The 14,532-nt window shown below is 39.6% G+C and overlaps 1 protein-coding gene across 4 annotated transcripts in view; it reads right to left on the bottom strand.

Annotated features, from left to right (window-relative positions):
• The window catches only part of LOC109937770 (zinc finger MYM-type protein 4-like), a 119,093-nt gene that overhangs the window by 67,236 nt on the left and 37,325 nt on the right, over positions 1 to 14,532 (bottom strand). For 3 of the 4 annotated variants that reach the window (XM_048613091.1, XM_048613093.1, XM_048613092.1), the window contains exons 4-5: positions 8,243 to 8,310; positions 1,740 to 1,907 (exon numbers count right to left, since the gene is read on the bottom strand). In XM_048613091.1, the coding sequence (XP_048469048.1) occupies positions 1,740 to 1,907; positions 8,243 to 8,310 (236 nt within the window). The remainder of the gene's footprint in view (positions 1 to 1,739; positions 1,908 to 8,242; positions 8,311 to 14,532) is intronic. The other variant, XM_048613094.1, reaches the window with a different exon arrangement.

The following is a 14,532-nucleotide window of genomic DNA, read 5'->3' as shown; positions in this document are numbered from 1 at the left end:
AATAGCCTCAGCAGCAGGCTGGTTAGCTTAAAGGAAACAGAGTAAGCAAAAATGGGTAGTTTTCAGGCATGGCAAGATGTAACCGGCAGACTGCCGCAGGGATCAGTGCTAGGGCCTCACTTTTTAATATTATTTACAATTACTTGGTTGAATGGACGAACAGAAAAGTAACTAAATTGGCTGATGACTGAAAGACAGGTAGGACACCAACACGAAGTGGAAATAAGGAGCCTGCAAATGAATAGAAATAGGGTCAGTGATTGGGCAAAAATGTGGACAGCAAAACTGAATTTGGGAAAATGCGAACTTGTCCACACAGGCAGGAAGAATAGGAAGGTACATTTTATTAAATGGAGAGATTACAGAACTCTGAGCTACAGAAATTAGTACGCAGACACAGCAAGTGACTCAGAAGACAAATGGAATGGGGCCATTTATTTTTCATTTCCTTCACAATAGAAGTAGGGTTCAGCTGCAATTGTTCATGGGGTTGATAAAGGTCACATCTGGAGTACTACGTACAGGCTGATATCCTTATTTAAGGAAAGGCCTTGGTTATATTAGCAGTGTAGAAAAGGTTTACTTGTCTGATTATCGGCACTACAAAGTTACCTTATGAGCAAAGTTGGACAGGTTGGGCCTGTATCCTTTCGAGTTTAAAAGGATGACAAGTCATCTTATTGAGACACTTAAAATCCTGAGGGGACTTGACAGGGTGGATGCTGAAAGGATGTTTCCCCTTGTGGGAGAGACTAGGAATAAAGGACATAGTTTATAAATGAGGGACCTTTCATTTAAGGCAGAGCAGAGTAGAAATCATTCAGTCAGACTGTTATTAAGTTGTGGAATGCTCTTCCCAAACGAACAAACGTATACACATAGTCTTAGTGTCTAGAGACTGCAAAAGGAGATCACAGAATCACTTTAGTGTGGGAACAGGCCATTTGGCCCATCGAGTACACACTGACTCTCCGAAGAGCATCTCACCCATACCCATGCCCTCTATCTTATCACCCTGCACTTCCCATGGCTGACCCACCTAGCCTGCACATCCCTGGACACTATGGGCAATTTAGCATGGCCAATCCACCTAACCCTGCACATCTTTGGACTGTGGGAGGAAACCAGAGCATCCTGAGGAAACCCACGCAAACATTGGGAGAATGTGCAAACTCCACACTTCAACTCCCGAGGCTGTAAGCGAACCCAGGTCCCTGGCACTGTGAGGCAACAATGCTAACCACTGAGCCTCCGTACCAAACTTTGAAAAGTAAACCCTAGAATTTCCAATCATCATCCAATACCTGTTGTGAATTATTTCAAGCACAGACAGGCTCCTCCTAAAGGAAGCTGCAAACCACTTGTATGTTGAAAAATAATACTTATGCTGCTCTTGCATCAACAATAAATAAAGTTGTTTTCTTTGAGGCTAAAGCATTTGGAGCTGGAAAAGTTGCTCCATTCTACCCTGTCGTTAATTGTAGAAATATAGCAATTATATAGCATTATCCAAGCAGTGTGAAGGCTGTTCTTTGTATTAATAGTGGATGCAAAAGAAGGGCTCCAATGCAGAGAAAAACATATCTGTGCTACATTGAGCATTGACAAGAGGCACTGAACTTGTATTTAACTTGTAATAACATTACAGAATGCCTTATACCCTTACCCTTCATTTCACTTGTTCAGATTTTTATACGAATAATAACAATACAACAAGAGATAAAACAACTTAACTATACCTGTAAAGAATCAGGCTCGTCCTTAATTCTTGCACCTTCTTGTGGTGCCAAGGCTTTCTCATACCCTTCATCTAAAGGTTCATCTTTTATTTTCATACCCGGCATAAAAATTGAGTTGGAAGTGCTTTTAAGAGCTTCAGTATGTCGGTGTAAATTTGAACTCTTTTCCTAGAAAAAAAATTCTGTGAAAACTCTTAACTCCTTAATGTTTATATCTGAAGTTTATCTCACCAACCATTGCGAGTTCAATCACTTCATTCAAAGCCTGAAAAGAGTCAAGGTACTCTAGCATGCACTGAAAATGATTTACCGATTTAATTTGACTTATTTTATGGTTTCAGCTTCAGAGCACAAATTGCCAGCACGAACTCCATTAGATGGAAATTTTCTGTTGCTGACCAGCTGAGGCCTGGGTCTTGAAAACATCTTAGCTTAACAAGATACTGGACACATATGCTGCATTGAGGGGTTTGGAAGGAGTATATACAAAGTTGTGAAAAAAAGGATTAAACCATATTGTGGGAATGAACTATTGAAATGTTCCAGCTAGGGAATTTTTATTTGAAATAGCAATGTGAATCTTTTCTGAAGTTGTGTACAATGAAATTTAGGTGTCCAGAAGTCAAGAAGCTTACAATCAATTTCAATCTGTCAAGATGGAATAATTACTTCAATTACTGCAAATATCTCAGTCCTGCCTTAACACTAGATTGTCTACATTTAAAATGGAGTTGTCAGTCAAATTGTATTGGTGAAGTTTAAGAAAAAAGATTACAATGTAATTTGCTTACAATGATCTCCAGACAAAGTTATTATTATAACTGATAAACACTCAAGTAGCTGTGAGGGCTGCCTAATTAAACTAAATTTTACACATTCCTATCACACTCTAGCTATGGACTGCTAAGAAATGGAACCAAATGATGCATGGAAATACGATCTTTAAGTCAAATGGGTTGCTTATGTGGCACAGAGTTTTAAACAGACATCAGCTGTTAGCTGTTACATCAATATTTTGCAGCAAAAAGATCAAATTATTAAATTAAACTCCTGTGGAAGAATATTAAAAGTATGTCTAAATTAAATCAAACAGGAATGCACACGCTTGAAGCTGTTCAGTATTTAAATTGCTGATGACCAGCACCATTTGTTTTTCAATTTAATTCAACTATTACTTTTAATTTAAATACAAGTTCTAAATAATTACCTTATCAGGTAAGGGAGCATTTTTTTCACAAACTGGTTAAATACAACTGATCAGTACAAGCTATGAAGACCCTCATTTATATAGCACTGGTTAAATACAACTAAATACAACTGATCAGTACAAGCTATGAAGACCCTCATTTATATAGCACTTCATGAGTGACAAAGCACTTTTGAAGTCTCATAATTATTGTAATGTCAGGAAGAAAGCAGCCAACTTATGCACAAAAAAGTCCCACAGACAGCACTGTGATAATGACCATATAATCTGCTTTTGTTATGTTGAGTACTGGATAAATCTTGGCCAGCAACAGGAGATAAGTCCCCTGTTATTCAAAACAGCAGCATGTAATGTTTATATCTCCACCTGAGGGGCCAGACATCTCCTGTTAAAGATGGCATCTCTTGACAGACTCAGCACTCCCTCAGAGGATTAATTCTTGATTTTTGTGCTGAAATCGTGGCTTGGGATCAGTCAGCTTTGCAGAGTGAGGAGGGAGAAATCACAACCAAATTGAGACATAGCCCAAGTGAGCGTACAGGTTCCGGGAATTTGGAGGCAATATGGGAATTCTCTGCAGAGGGAAGAGGTCCTTGCTTTTTTTTGGTTGATTTTAACAGGATAAGTTGAAGGCCAGGATCAGGGGCCCAGCACAAAAGAGTGACATCACAGGTAAACTGCAAATTCATTGGTTGGCGATAGATACTAATTTGGCTATTACACGTTATTTTCAGATCAATGGTAAATAGGGGAAATATTTACAGGCTACAATCTAAAAGACTAATACAAAATTTTTAAAATTCAAATTAAGAACTAAGTAATTAAAACAGAGATGATGTGTTGTAACTGCACAACGCGGGAACTGGTGGACCCCATTACGGTTCATTGCGACTACCTGTGTAGTAAGTGTTGATTGCTTGAGGAACTACAGCTCAGAGTTGATAAGCTGAGTGTGAGCTTCAAACACTGCGACAAGTCAAGGAGGCGGCGAATTACCTACAAGCTGTGCATCAGGAGGCACTCGCACCCATTAAATTAATTATCTCGAATTCAGTCAGTGGTCAGGGAGAGGAAAGGGTGACTATGCAAGGCAGATAGATTGATTCAGGAGGTAGAGCTGAAGGAAGCTCAGCCCTTGAGCTTGACTTATAGGTTTGACATTCTTGCCCCCTGTGTGGAGTGGGAAGGGAAAGATCCAGTTGTCGTGGTCCACATAGGTACCAACGACATACAGAGGAAGAGGTAAGAGATTCTACTGAGGGAATATGAACAGCCAGGGACTAAATTAAAAAGCAGAAACAAAAAGAGAATAATCTCTGGATAACTACCCAAGCCACGACCAAACTGGCACAGGGACAACAAAATTAAAGTAGTAAATATATGGCTCAAAGATTGGTACAAGAGAAACAGGTTTGAATTCATGGGACATTGGGACCAGTACCAGGGAAAGAGGGAGCTGTTCTGACATAATGGGCTCCACCTGAATCAGGCTGGGACCAGAGTGCTGGCGAATCACATAATTTGGGTTATGCATAAAGCTTTAAATTAAATGGTGGGGGGGCCCGCGGATTCCGTTACATGGAAAATTATGGAAAAAGTTAAGGGGTAGGGCTAAGCAGAAGTTATTAAACGAAAATGGAAGTTGTTGGAAAAGCTCAGCAGGTCTGGCAGCATCTGTGAAGAAAAAAAAAATCAGAGTTAACATTTCGGGTCTGGTGATCCTTCCTCAGGTTATTAAAGTTTCCAGAATCAGTAACAGAACAAAGATTATGTAAAGGGTCAGGAATCTAACTTCAGGCACAGCAGAAAAGGGGGCAGTCAAAGCACAACTGAGAGTGTTGGACTCAAGTCATGCAGAATACAAAACAAGATAAATGAGTTGTAGCATAGATTGAAATTGGCGGGAACAATGTTGTGGGTATCACAGGTGTGACTGCAAGGGGATCAGGGCTGGGAACTAAATATCCAAAGATACACATCCTCTCAAAAGAACAGGCAGATGGCCAAAGGGAGCAGATTACCTTGTTAGTAAGAAATGCAGTTATATTGACAGCAGAGAGAGGTGATGACCTAGTGGAATTATTACTGGACTGTTAATCCAGAGACCCAGATAACATTCTGGGGACCTGTGTTCAAATCCCGCCACAGCAGATGGTTGAATTTGAATTCAATAAATATTTGGAACTAAGAATCTAATGATGACCTGAATCCATTGTTGACTGCTGGAAAAACCCATCTGGTTCACTTACGTATGGCCCTCATGTGACTCCAGAACCACAGCAATGTGGTGGACTCTTAACTGCCCTCTAGGCAATCAGGGTTGGGCAATAAATGCTGCCTAGCCAGCAACACCCTTATCCTGTGAATGAATAAAGAAAGAAAAGACACAAGTGATATAGAGTCAGAAGGCATAAAATCTGTGTGGGTAGAGTCGAGGATCCGCAAAGGAAAAAATACCCTGATAGGAGCTGTAGGCAGGCCTCCCTACAGCCGTCAGGGTGTGGGGAAGAAAATAAATCAGGGGATAGAAAAGGCATTTAGGAAAGGTACTATTACAATAATCATGGAGGATGGGAAAAATCAGGTTGGTAGCAGATCTCAAGGAAAGGAATTCAGTGAACGTCTACCGGATGGTTTTTTGAAGTAGCTTGTGGCAGAGCCCAATAGGAACAGGCAATTCTGGATTTGGTGGTGTGTAATGAGGCAGACTTGATTAGGGAGCTTAAGGTGAAGGAACCCCTAGGCGGCAGTGATCACAATATGGTGGAATTCATCCTGCAGTTTGAGAGGGAGAAGCTACAATCAGATGCAACGGTATTGTAATTTAGTCAAGGTAGCTACAAAGACGAGGGGCGAGCTGGCCAGATTTATTTCAAAAGAAAGCCTAGCAGGGAAGATGGTGCAGCAGCAATGGCAGGAGTTTCTGGAGGTAATTCAAGAGGCAAAGCAGAAATTCACCTCAAGGAAGAGAAAACATATTTACGGAAGGACGAGGCAACCATGGCTGACAAGGGGAGCCAGGGATAGCATAAAAGTAAAAGAAAAAGCATATAATATAGTGAAGATTAGTGGTCAGGCAGAGGACTGAAAAGCCTTTGAAAATCAACAGAGGATAACTAAAAAAAAAAGCGCTAAGTTGGGGGGGGTAGAGAAGATAAAATATGAGAGCAAATTAGCTAGTGAAATAAAAGAAGATTGCAAGAGTTTTTCAAGTTATATAAAAGGTAAGGTGAGGCAAGGGTGGACATTGGACCACTGGAAAATAAGGCTAGAGAAGCAGTATGAGGAACAAAGAAATGGCAGAGAAACTGACTAGGTACTTTGCAGCAATCTTCACGGCGGAAAACACCAGTAGCATACAAGAACTTAAGACAGTCAGCGGGCAGAGATAAGTGTCGTGGCCACCACGAAGGAGCAGGTGCTGGGAAGTTGAAAGGTCTAAAGGTGGATAAATCTCCCAGACCAAATGGACTACACCCCAGAGTTCTCAAGGAGATAGCTGACAAGATTGTACAGGCATTGGTGGTGATCTTTCAGGAGTTATTGAAGTCAGGAGGACTGGAAAATGGCTAATGTGGCATCCCTGTTTCAGAGGGAGGGAGTCAGTAAGTTATAGGCCAGTCAGCCTGACCTCAGTCATTGGTAAGATTTGACAGCCGTTAAAGATGAGACTGTGGAATACTTGGTAATATATGGTAAAACAGGGCTAAGTCATGGCTGACAAAAATGCTAGAATTCTTTGAAGAGGTAACAAGCAAGTTGGAAGAAGGAGAACCAGTGGACGTGAGCTATTTAACAAGGTGCCACTCAGGAAGCTGATAACTAAGAGTCCATGGTGTTAGGGAAAGTGTAACTGCATGGATAGAGGATTGGCTGACTGGCAGAAAGCAGGGAATAGGGATAAAAGTGGTCTTTTTCAGGACAGCATCCAGTGACTAGTGGAATTTCACAAGGGTCACTGTTGAGACCACAACTATTCACGTTATACAATAATGAAGGAACAGGCCAAAGGAACTGAGTGCATTGTTGCTAAGTTAGGTGAAATGACAAGTAGTGCTGAGGAAGTGGGGAGGCAGCAGAAGGGCTTGGACAGGCTAGGACAGTGGGCAAGAAAGTGGCAGATGGAATGCAATGTGGTAAGGTGTGAGTTTAAGCACTTCGGTTGGAAGAACTGAGGCACAGACTCTTTGCTAAAGGGGGAAAGGCTTCAGGAATCTGAAGCACAAAGGGACTTGCGGAGTCCTAGTTCAGGATTCTCTTAAAGTTAACATGCAGGTTCAGCTGGCAATTAGGAAGGGAAATGCAATGTTCACATTCATTTCAAGAGAGCTAGAGTACAAGAGCAAAGATGTACTGCTGAGGCCAGACAAGACTCTAGTCAGACTGTATTTGGAATACTGGGGGTAATTTTGGGCCCCATATCCAAGGATGGATATGCAAACATTTGAGGGGATCAGGAGGAGGTTTACAAGAATGATCCCAGGGATGAAGGGCTTGTCACGTGTGTGGTTGAGGACTATTGGTCTGGACTTGAAGTTTAGAAGCATCTGGGGAGAATCTGATTGAAACTTACAGAATACTGAGGGGCCTGGATACAGTGAACATGGAGAAGATGTTTTCACTCATGGGAGTGATTTTCCCAAGGGCATAGCACCAGAGTGAAGGGACTACCCTTTAAAACTGAGATGAGGAAGAATTTCTTCAGCCAAAGGGTAGTTAATCTTGCAACTCATTGCCACAAAGGGCTCTGAAGGCCAAATTACTGAATGCATTTAAGACTGTGAGTGATAGGTTCTTGATTGGTAAGGGGATCAAGGTTTATGAGAAGGCAGCAGGAGAATGGGGTTGAGAAATAGATCAGCTATAATCGAATGGCAGTGCAGACTCAATGGGCCAGTGGCCAAATTTTGCTCCTATATTGTGGTCTTATAGACGTGGGACTTGAACCCACAACTAGTGTTCCCTGTAAGTTGCCCAGCACTGTGTTCTGCGCATGCTGATCAGCATGTCAAGACATTGACATCTGGCTTCAGAAATCACTGCCACCCACATACTTTAAATGGGCTGAACAATGAAAAAAAAAAGAGGGGAACTATTTTGCCCATAACCCACCAACTCAGTAGTAAATGGGCTACCAACTAAGCCACAGCTGGCACTTGAGGGAAAGAAAGTTATGAGAAGAAAAAGAATGTTAGAATTTGACAATATGTAGGACTTTAACACAAAGTTAAGTTAGAATTTGATTGATGTGGGTTAATTACGCAAAAATAAAGTTGATAGTAATGCTGTTTCTTACCACAGGAGATGCTGTTATTGCTGTTATAGTTGCTTCTGATTCAATTCCATCAATGTCTTGTGTTTCATCTAATTGCAAAAAAATTTTAATAAATCATTTGCAACAAAAGCCATCAAGCTTTCAACTAAGAATACACTTCAGGATTATATCTGACTCCAACTACTTTTCACCTCTCTAACAAAAGCTGCTGGTTTTTAATTGTGCATCTCAGTCAAGATGACAAACATTTCCATTAAATTCCACGCTTAGCAAATTTCAGGGCTTTGCAAAATTGTTAGATGCTGCCTGCACACTTCATCCATACCAATTATGTTCTTGAGCATCCTTGACTATTTTCCTATATCTTTCATTATGGTTTCACTTACGGATGAATACATCTGGCCATGGTAGCAATGATAGAAACCTACACACAGAATATGGACAAACCACTCAGATTTATTAACCACAGACTGAGGAAATAAGAATTACTGGAAGCACTGTTTTACACTTTACAAAGACCCACATGTCCTTTGGAGTTCTGAAGAAGGGTCAACGCACCCAAATCATTGACTCTGTCTCCCCTGCAAAGATGCTGCAAGACCTGCTGAGTTTCTCCAGCTATTTCTGTTTTTGTTTCATATTTCCAGCAACTGCAGCTCTTTATTTTTGCTTAGTGTCCTTTGGATACAGCTGCTCAAAAACATTCCAGCTTACGCAGCAGCCAGAAATATGGGACAGAGGGTTGTACTTAAGAATATTCTTCATCAAATTCTCAGATCCTGTGGAGCTACCTCCACTACCTCCCACACATCTGGTGTACATCTTCACAGAAGGATGAGACAAAATGCCCAAATTTTCATTTATTTTAAATCACTGAATGCACGAAAAGATGTACCAAGTGTGCAGCGCATGCTCTTTTCATTTACACTTTGCAAGTTGCTTCCCAGGCCAGGCCAACATAGCCTGAGGGGAAAGCCACCGCATGGGGATGACAGAAAAGGAATGAGCAAGGCATTTGAAAGCGGTCTATTTCCTGCAGGAACTGGCAGTAAACCCCACTGATCCCTTGCTTACTTGATGCACTCCCTTAAGTGTAAAATTCTCTTGGGAGTAAATCTCCACCTACTCATGTATCTGTCAATGTTGTTTTCTGAAGGAATGTCTTTCAGTGAAAACGTGCATGTGAATTTAATACACATTTACAATGCTAATTGCAACATCAATTCATTAACAAAGTAAAAAGATTACTGAAACAAAACAAATACAGCCCTAACAATATAGTGGGACAAACCAATTCACCAGAACCCAAATTATTTTACTTTTTTTCTGTTTAGCATTTCTCCTGGAATGCTATCAGACAAACCATAAAGCAAGTAGTAATGGGAGCTTGCATGCAAAGTACACTGAAATAATCCTGGAAACTGAAAAGGCAAATATTCAAGCTACTTTAAGCCTCCAGAGAATATCACTAACTAACTACAAGGCCTCAGTCAGGAACAGTACGAGGCTGCTGTCTCCGTTCTTCCTTCCTTATCTGTGGCAAAATACATGACCTCCACTTGTTATCTCCCTGATGCCGTAACTTTTATATAGCTACTTTTGAGAGCTTATTCCAAAGACTACAGTCTCCAATTCGGCTTCTGAAGTTTATAACTCCTATCCAGTTTTCTGATCTTGCCTTGTAGTGCCAACCAAATTTCAGTTTATTACTTTGCTGCCAATAGTAATGGATGCAGATTAGTCAAATAAACTCCAGAAAGTGGTTTATGGTCTCAGGTTGCCCAATATCCAGACTAAAATTATACCAGTACTGAAGAAAATACAAAGTGCTGGAGAAACTCAGTAGGTCTGGCAGCATCTGTGGAGAGAATATAAAAATAAAGAACTAGGAGCAGTTCAACCTTGAACTTGCTCCACCAATGAATCTGATCATGGTTGACGACACCAAGTACTGAAGAGAAACAAAGGGCTTTATTTCTCTCTCCATAGTTGCTTTCCCACCAGATGAGTTTCTCCAGCACTTTCTGCTTTTATTCTGGATCTCCAACATCTTCAGTACTTTGATTTTATACCATCATTGAGATGCCTTAAAATTGATTGAAGAATTATAAATATGAACATCACAAAAATAAATCACTCCTATACCGTACTATGTACCATCTAATTTATCTTGGTTTATACAGAACATTATTAGAGAGAGCGAGAGACATATATACACATACACACACACATATACACATGCATATTAAAAAAAATGTTCAGATCAGCCAAGCAAGTGGATTTTGCATATTTATAATTCTGACAATTATGCACAAAGGTGCAGCAAGGGAAGTAATTTGGTTACAGTAAATGAAAGTATGGCTATATGAAACAAACAATCTAAATGCTTACTCCTTCGGCTCTTATTATAGGGAAAACGGCACTGGTGACTGGAAAAGCTAAGGCATCTCACAACAACATAAATTACAGCAGTTGTTTTGCAGCTACATTTATTGGCTACCTAATAATGGAGTTTAACTAATGTACATTTGTCAGCCAACCAATACATTTACCACTGCACCGCTCAAAGATAATCCAGGATACAAAAGAGTAGTTAACAGTGAATCACAAAGTGGAATAAGCATCGTGCTAGAAACAGAACAGTTAAGTGAGACAAAACATGCAGGGCTGACAGGCCACAATGTGCTTTTAAGCAGGAATGGAATTCAGACAATTTGCTATCAGGTTCAGCGCCTGGAGGCGGGTCATCAATCTGTACTGGGTTTGAAAAAGTTGAATATCTGGAGCATGCGAAGTTACTGATACGCATGAATTTCATCCCACTCCTCCAAATGTTCCTAAATCCATAAAAATTTTAGCTATGATCTTGTTATTAGGTCAAATGGCTGGAATAAAGTTGCAATATTGACACAGTAGGAAAGTCGAAATTATACAAGGTTTTATGGATTATTGGTCTCAGTGCATCAAGCAGCTTTACCCTGCAGTTGACCACTACCTGTGTAAACACCACACACCATGAATACCCCATTAAATTCAAAAGATAAACAAGTCAAGAAATTTCCAACGTCAACATTATTTTGCTTGTCAAAGATTTAAATAGCCTTTTCACAAGTTAAAGCAGAACCAATTTTTTTTCATATTTTCCCTTCATTCCCTTTGGATATTTTTAAGTCAAGGCATTCCTTTAATAAAAAGCTGCCAATATACTGTACACCAGACTTCTTGACTGTACACTCGCTAACTCACTTCAAAAGGATCAAAATGTAGAAATAGTGGAAACAAGAAACAGCAAAGGAACGTCACTGGTAGGAGAAGTTTATTGACCCCAACACCTCTCCCAAAAGTAGCTACGCTATCAGAGAAAGCATAATTCAAGTAATGGGCACTTGTAAGAAAAGTACTGAAATAATCATAGAAGATTTTAATCTATGATTAAGAAGACTGGATGAATCAAATTGGCAAAAGCAACTTGGAGGAGACATTCTTAGAGCTTATTCAGAGTACTTTCTGAGAATCGTATATCCTGGAACCTATCAGGTCTAGAATAGCCTATTCCCCAGTTATGTGTAATAAGGTATTAAAGACGCCTAGGGAACTAGTGATAATAACTTGGAAGAGTTTCACTTTGAGGTTGAGGTCTAAAACTACTGTCTTCAACTTTAATCAAAGCAAATACAAGGGCATGAATATTGAGTTGGCTAAAGTGAAATGATAAAATAGGAATCTGTAAGTATGTAAGTATCTGTAAGTATGTAAAAAGCAAAAAAAAAAAGAGAAGTGAATGATGGCCTTTAGCGGGTTAGGCTGGGGAACTAATAATGGCAAACAGGGAAATGACAGACTGCGGGTAACATAGAAGAAATGGTAGGCTATTGAGAAACATAGAGGAACAAAAGGAATTTGGTTTCATGTCCACATATCCCCGAAGGTAACAAACCAGAGAGATTAGACAGTTAAGAAAGCATACAATTATACCTTTCACAATTAGACCAGGCACTGAAGAGAAGGAAGGTTATCCTAGAATTGTACAGAAACTAGCTAGACTCATGTTAGAGCTCCACAGACAATTCTGATAGCCACATTACAGGAAGATGGTAATCATATCTGAAAGAATATTTTAAAAAATTAAATATGGAGATAGATTGGATAAACTGGGAATAATTTTCTTTGGAACAGAGGATGAAGGGAAATTTAATTAACGTGAATCATGAGGACCTAGGCAGAGTGTATAGAAAGGATCTATTTCCACCAACAAAGAGGTCAACAGCCTAGGAACAACACTTAAAACATTCAGAAGAATTAAAAGGCAGTTGAGTTCTCTTCACTTGGAGCCTGAAATGTGTCAGGAAGTCACTATCTAAAAGTGTGCTTGACATTAAAACCCTAGTAGTGTATAAAAAGTATTTGGGTATGCACTTGAAGTGTTCTAACCAGAGGAGCCACAAAGCAAGAGTAGAAAGTGGGATTCGACAGAATAACTCTCATTCGGCTGGCAGAAAAATGATGAGCCTTTAACATTCTAAATCCCTAAGATTTTGAGCTTACTTTTTGCTGCTGACTGAAACTACCTAAGGAAATACTGTTCTGGAAGAACAGCTCAAACATAGGCCTAAATACCTTGCTTTGAAGCTCTATTATTATGTAAACTCTGGTATTTATATACGTTTTGATATTATTTATTATTCAGTTTGGGTTTCTGATTTTTGAGTTAAGAGGTGAGTTTTCTATGTCTGAAGTTAATCTTTAACTTGTAATTATGTCTGAAGCGATGGTGACTTCTGTTAAAATCAGTTTTGAGGCTTGGCTTAGGAGCGAATGAATTTTGTGTACCAATAATGGAACTTCTGTTAATTTTAGGTAGCTTCGCAACCCAGTAAAGAAAATAATGAGGCCTCAAGATTTGTTAAGAGTTTTCTGGAACTTATTTTTTAAATTGAAGGGAAACATCCATAGTTGGAAAGGGGACTTGAACTTTTACTTTGAATGGGGCAGTCCTCTGAAGTCTTCAGAATAGAATGGCTACAGAGACCGGTGTGTTCCTGAAGAGGGAAGGATATATAGTGAACTAGGTTACCTTAGTGTGAAGAGCTAGATATGTCCCAGAAGAGAAGTGTTGAGATAAAACCCTGAAAAAGGTACTTAGAACTGAACATATTTTAAGCTCCAGGAAGAAGTTATCTTCAATTCCAGTCAAAACAAAAATGAAGTTGCAAGTAACCTAAACCTAGCAAAATGTCAAAATAAGGCACTCTGGAGAGTATTGTCTGACTGCCATTTTGGGTCCTTTACAGGGTGTGCTTTGGGTACTATGAAAAAACTGCTTTGTTTCTTTTCAACTTATAAAGGAGCATTTTGGGATCATGGGACTGTATTTTTACTGTGTTTAGAACTCATTGAATTTGAGTTACAAGTAGATATTTTGGATTATTCTATTTCATCTTCATTTCTTTTGTTAATAAACGTGTGTTTTATTGTTAAAGCAAAATCTGCAGCACTGTATGATGTTTCAGCAAGACACAACTTTGATTAAACTAAAACAAGTCAAAATATGAGCTATCAAGCAGGTTTCCATCAGGAGTCTAACGTGTCCGATAATAACTGCTGCTGGCATCATAACATTATGCATGTACTTCCTTCTGTCATGTCAATCACAACTGCAAATCCACCTTTAATTGACAAAAAGCAAGCTTGGATTTGACTGCTCATTTTTAAAGTGGACCAGATCTGTTGACCGAAAATATTAATATTTGGCTGAGTCATTGAAGGCTTGGTCCTTTATATTGAAGAATGGCATTAACTACATGCACTCAATGTTCAAGGACTTTCAACATCTCTTTCCGCCTTCAAAGTACATAGGTGTCTCCACACACAAAAAACTCTTCTGCCTGACTGCAGTTAAAAACTAGTTTTGAAACATTTCAGTTCCTCCCGCACAAACATCTACTGCTTCCTACTTACTTTGCAGCAGCATCAGAAAACTGCTGGGTTAATGAATTTCTAAAACTGAAAGAACTGGACTTCTGGTTTATGTAACATCGTTCATGCTCCCAGGATCATTCAAAGACATGAAGTCATTCTGAAGGGCAGTCACTGTTGTAATGTATAAAAACACCACAGCCAATGCACACACAGTAAAGTCAGACAATGAGATGAATGACCAGATTTTGGTTAAAGGATAAATGTTGGCACAGCAAAGAAAGAGTTTCTCTGTCCTTCTAACAGTGACAAGCAATCTTTCCATCCATCTTTGGGCCCCGGTTTGAATTAAATGTAACAGGCAATAGCTTCAACAGTGCTGCACTCTTAGCACA

The sequence above is a fragment of the Rhincodon typus genome, chromosome 27, assembly GCF_021869965.1.
Source record: "Rhincodon typus isolate 14 chromosome 27, sRhiTyp1.1, whole genome shotgun sequence".
NCBI lineage: Eukaryota > Metazoa > Chordata > Chondrichthyes > Orectolobiformes > Rhincodontidae > Rhincodon > Rhincodon typus.
This window is presented reverse-complemented; position numbering and strand designations above follow the sequence as displayed.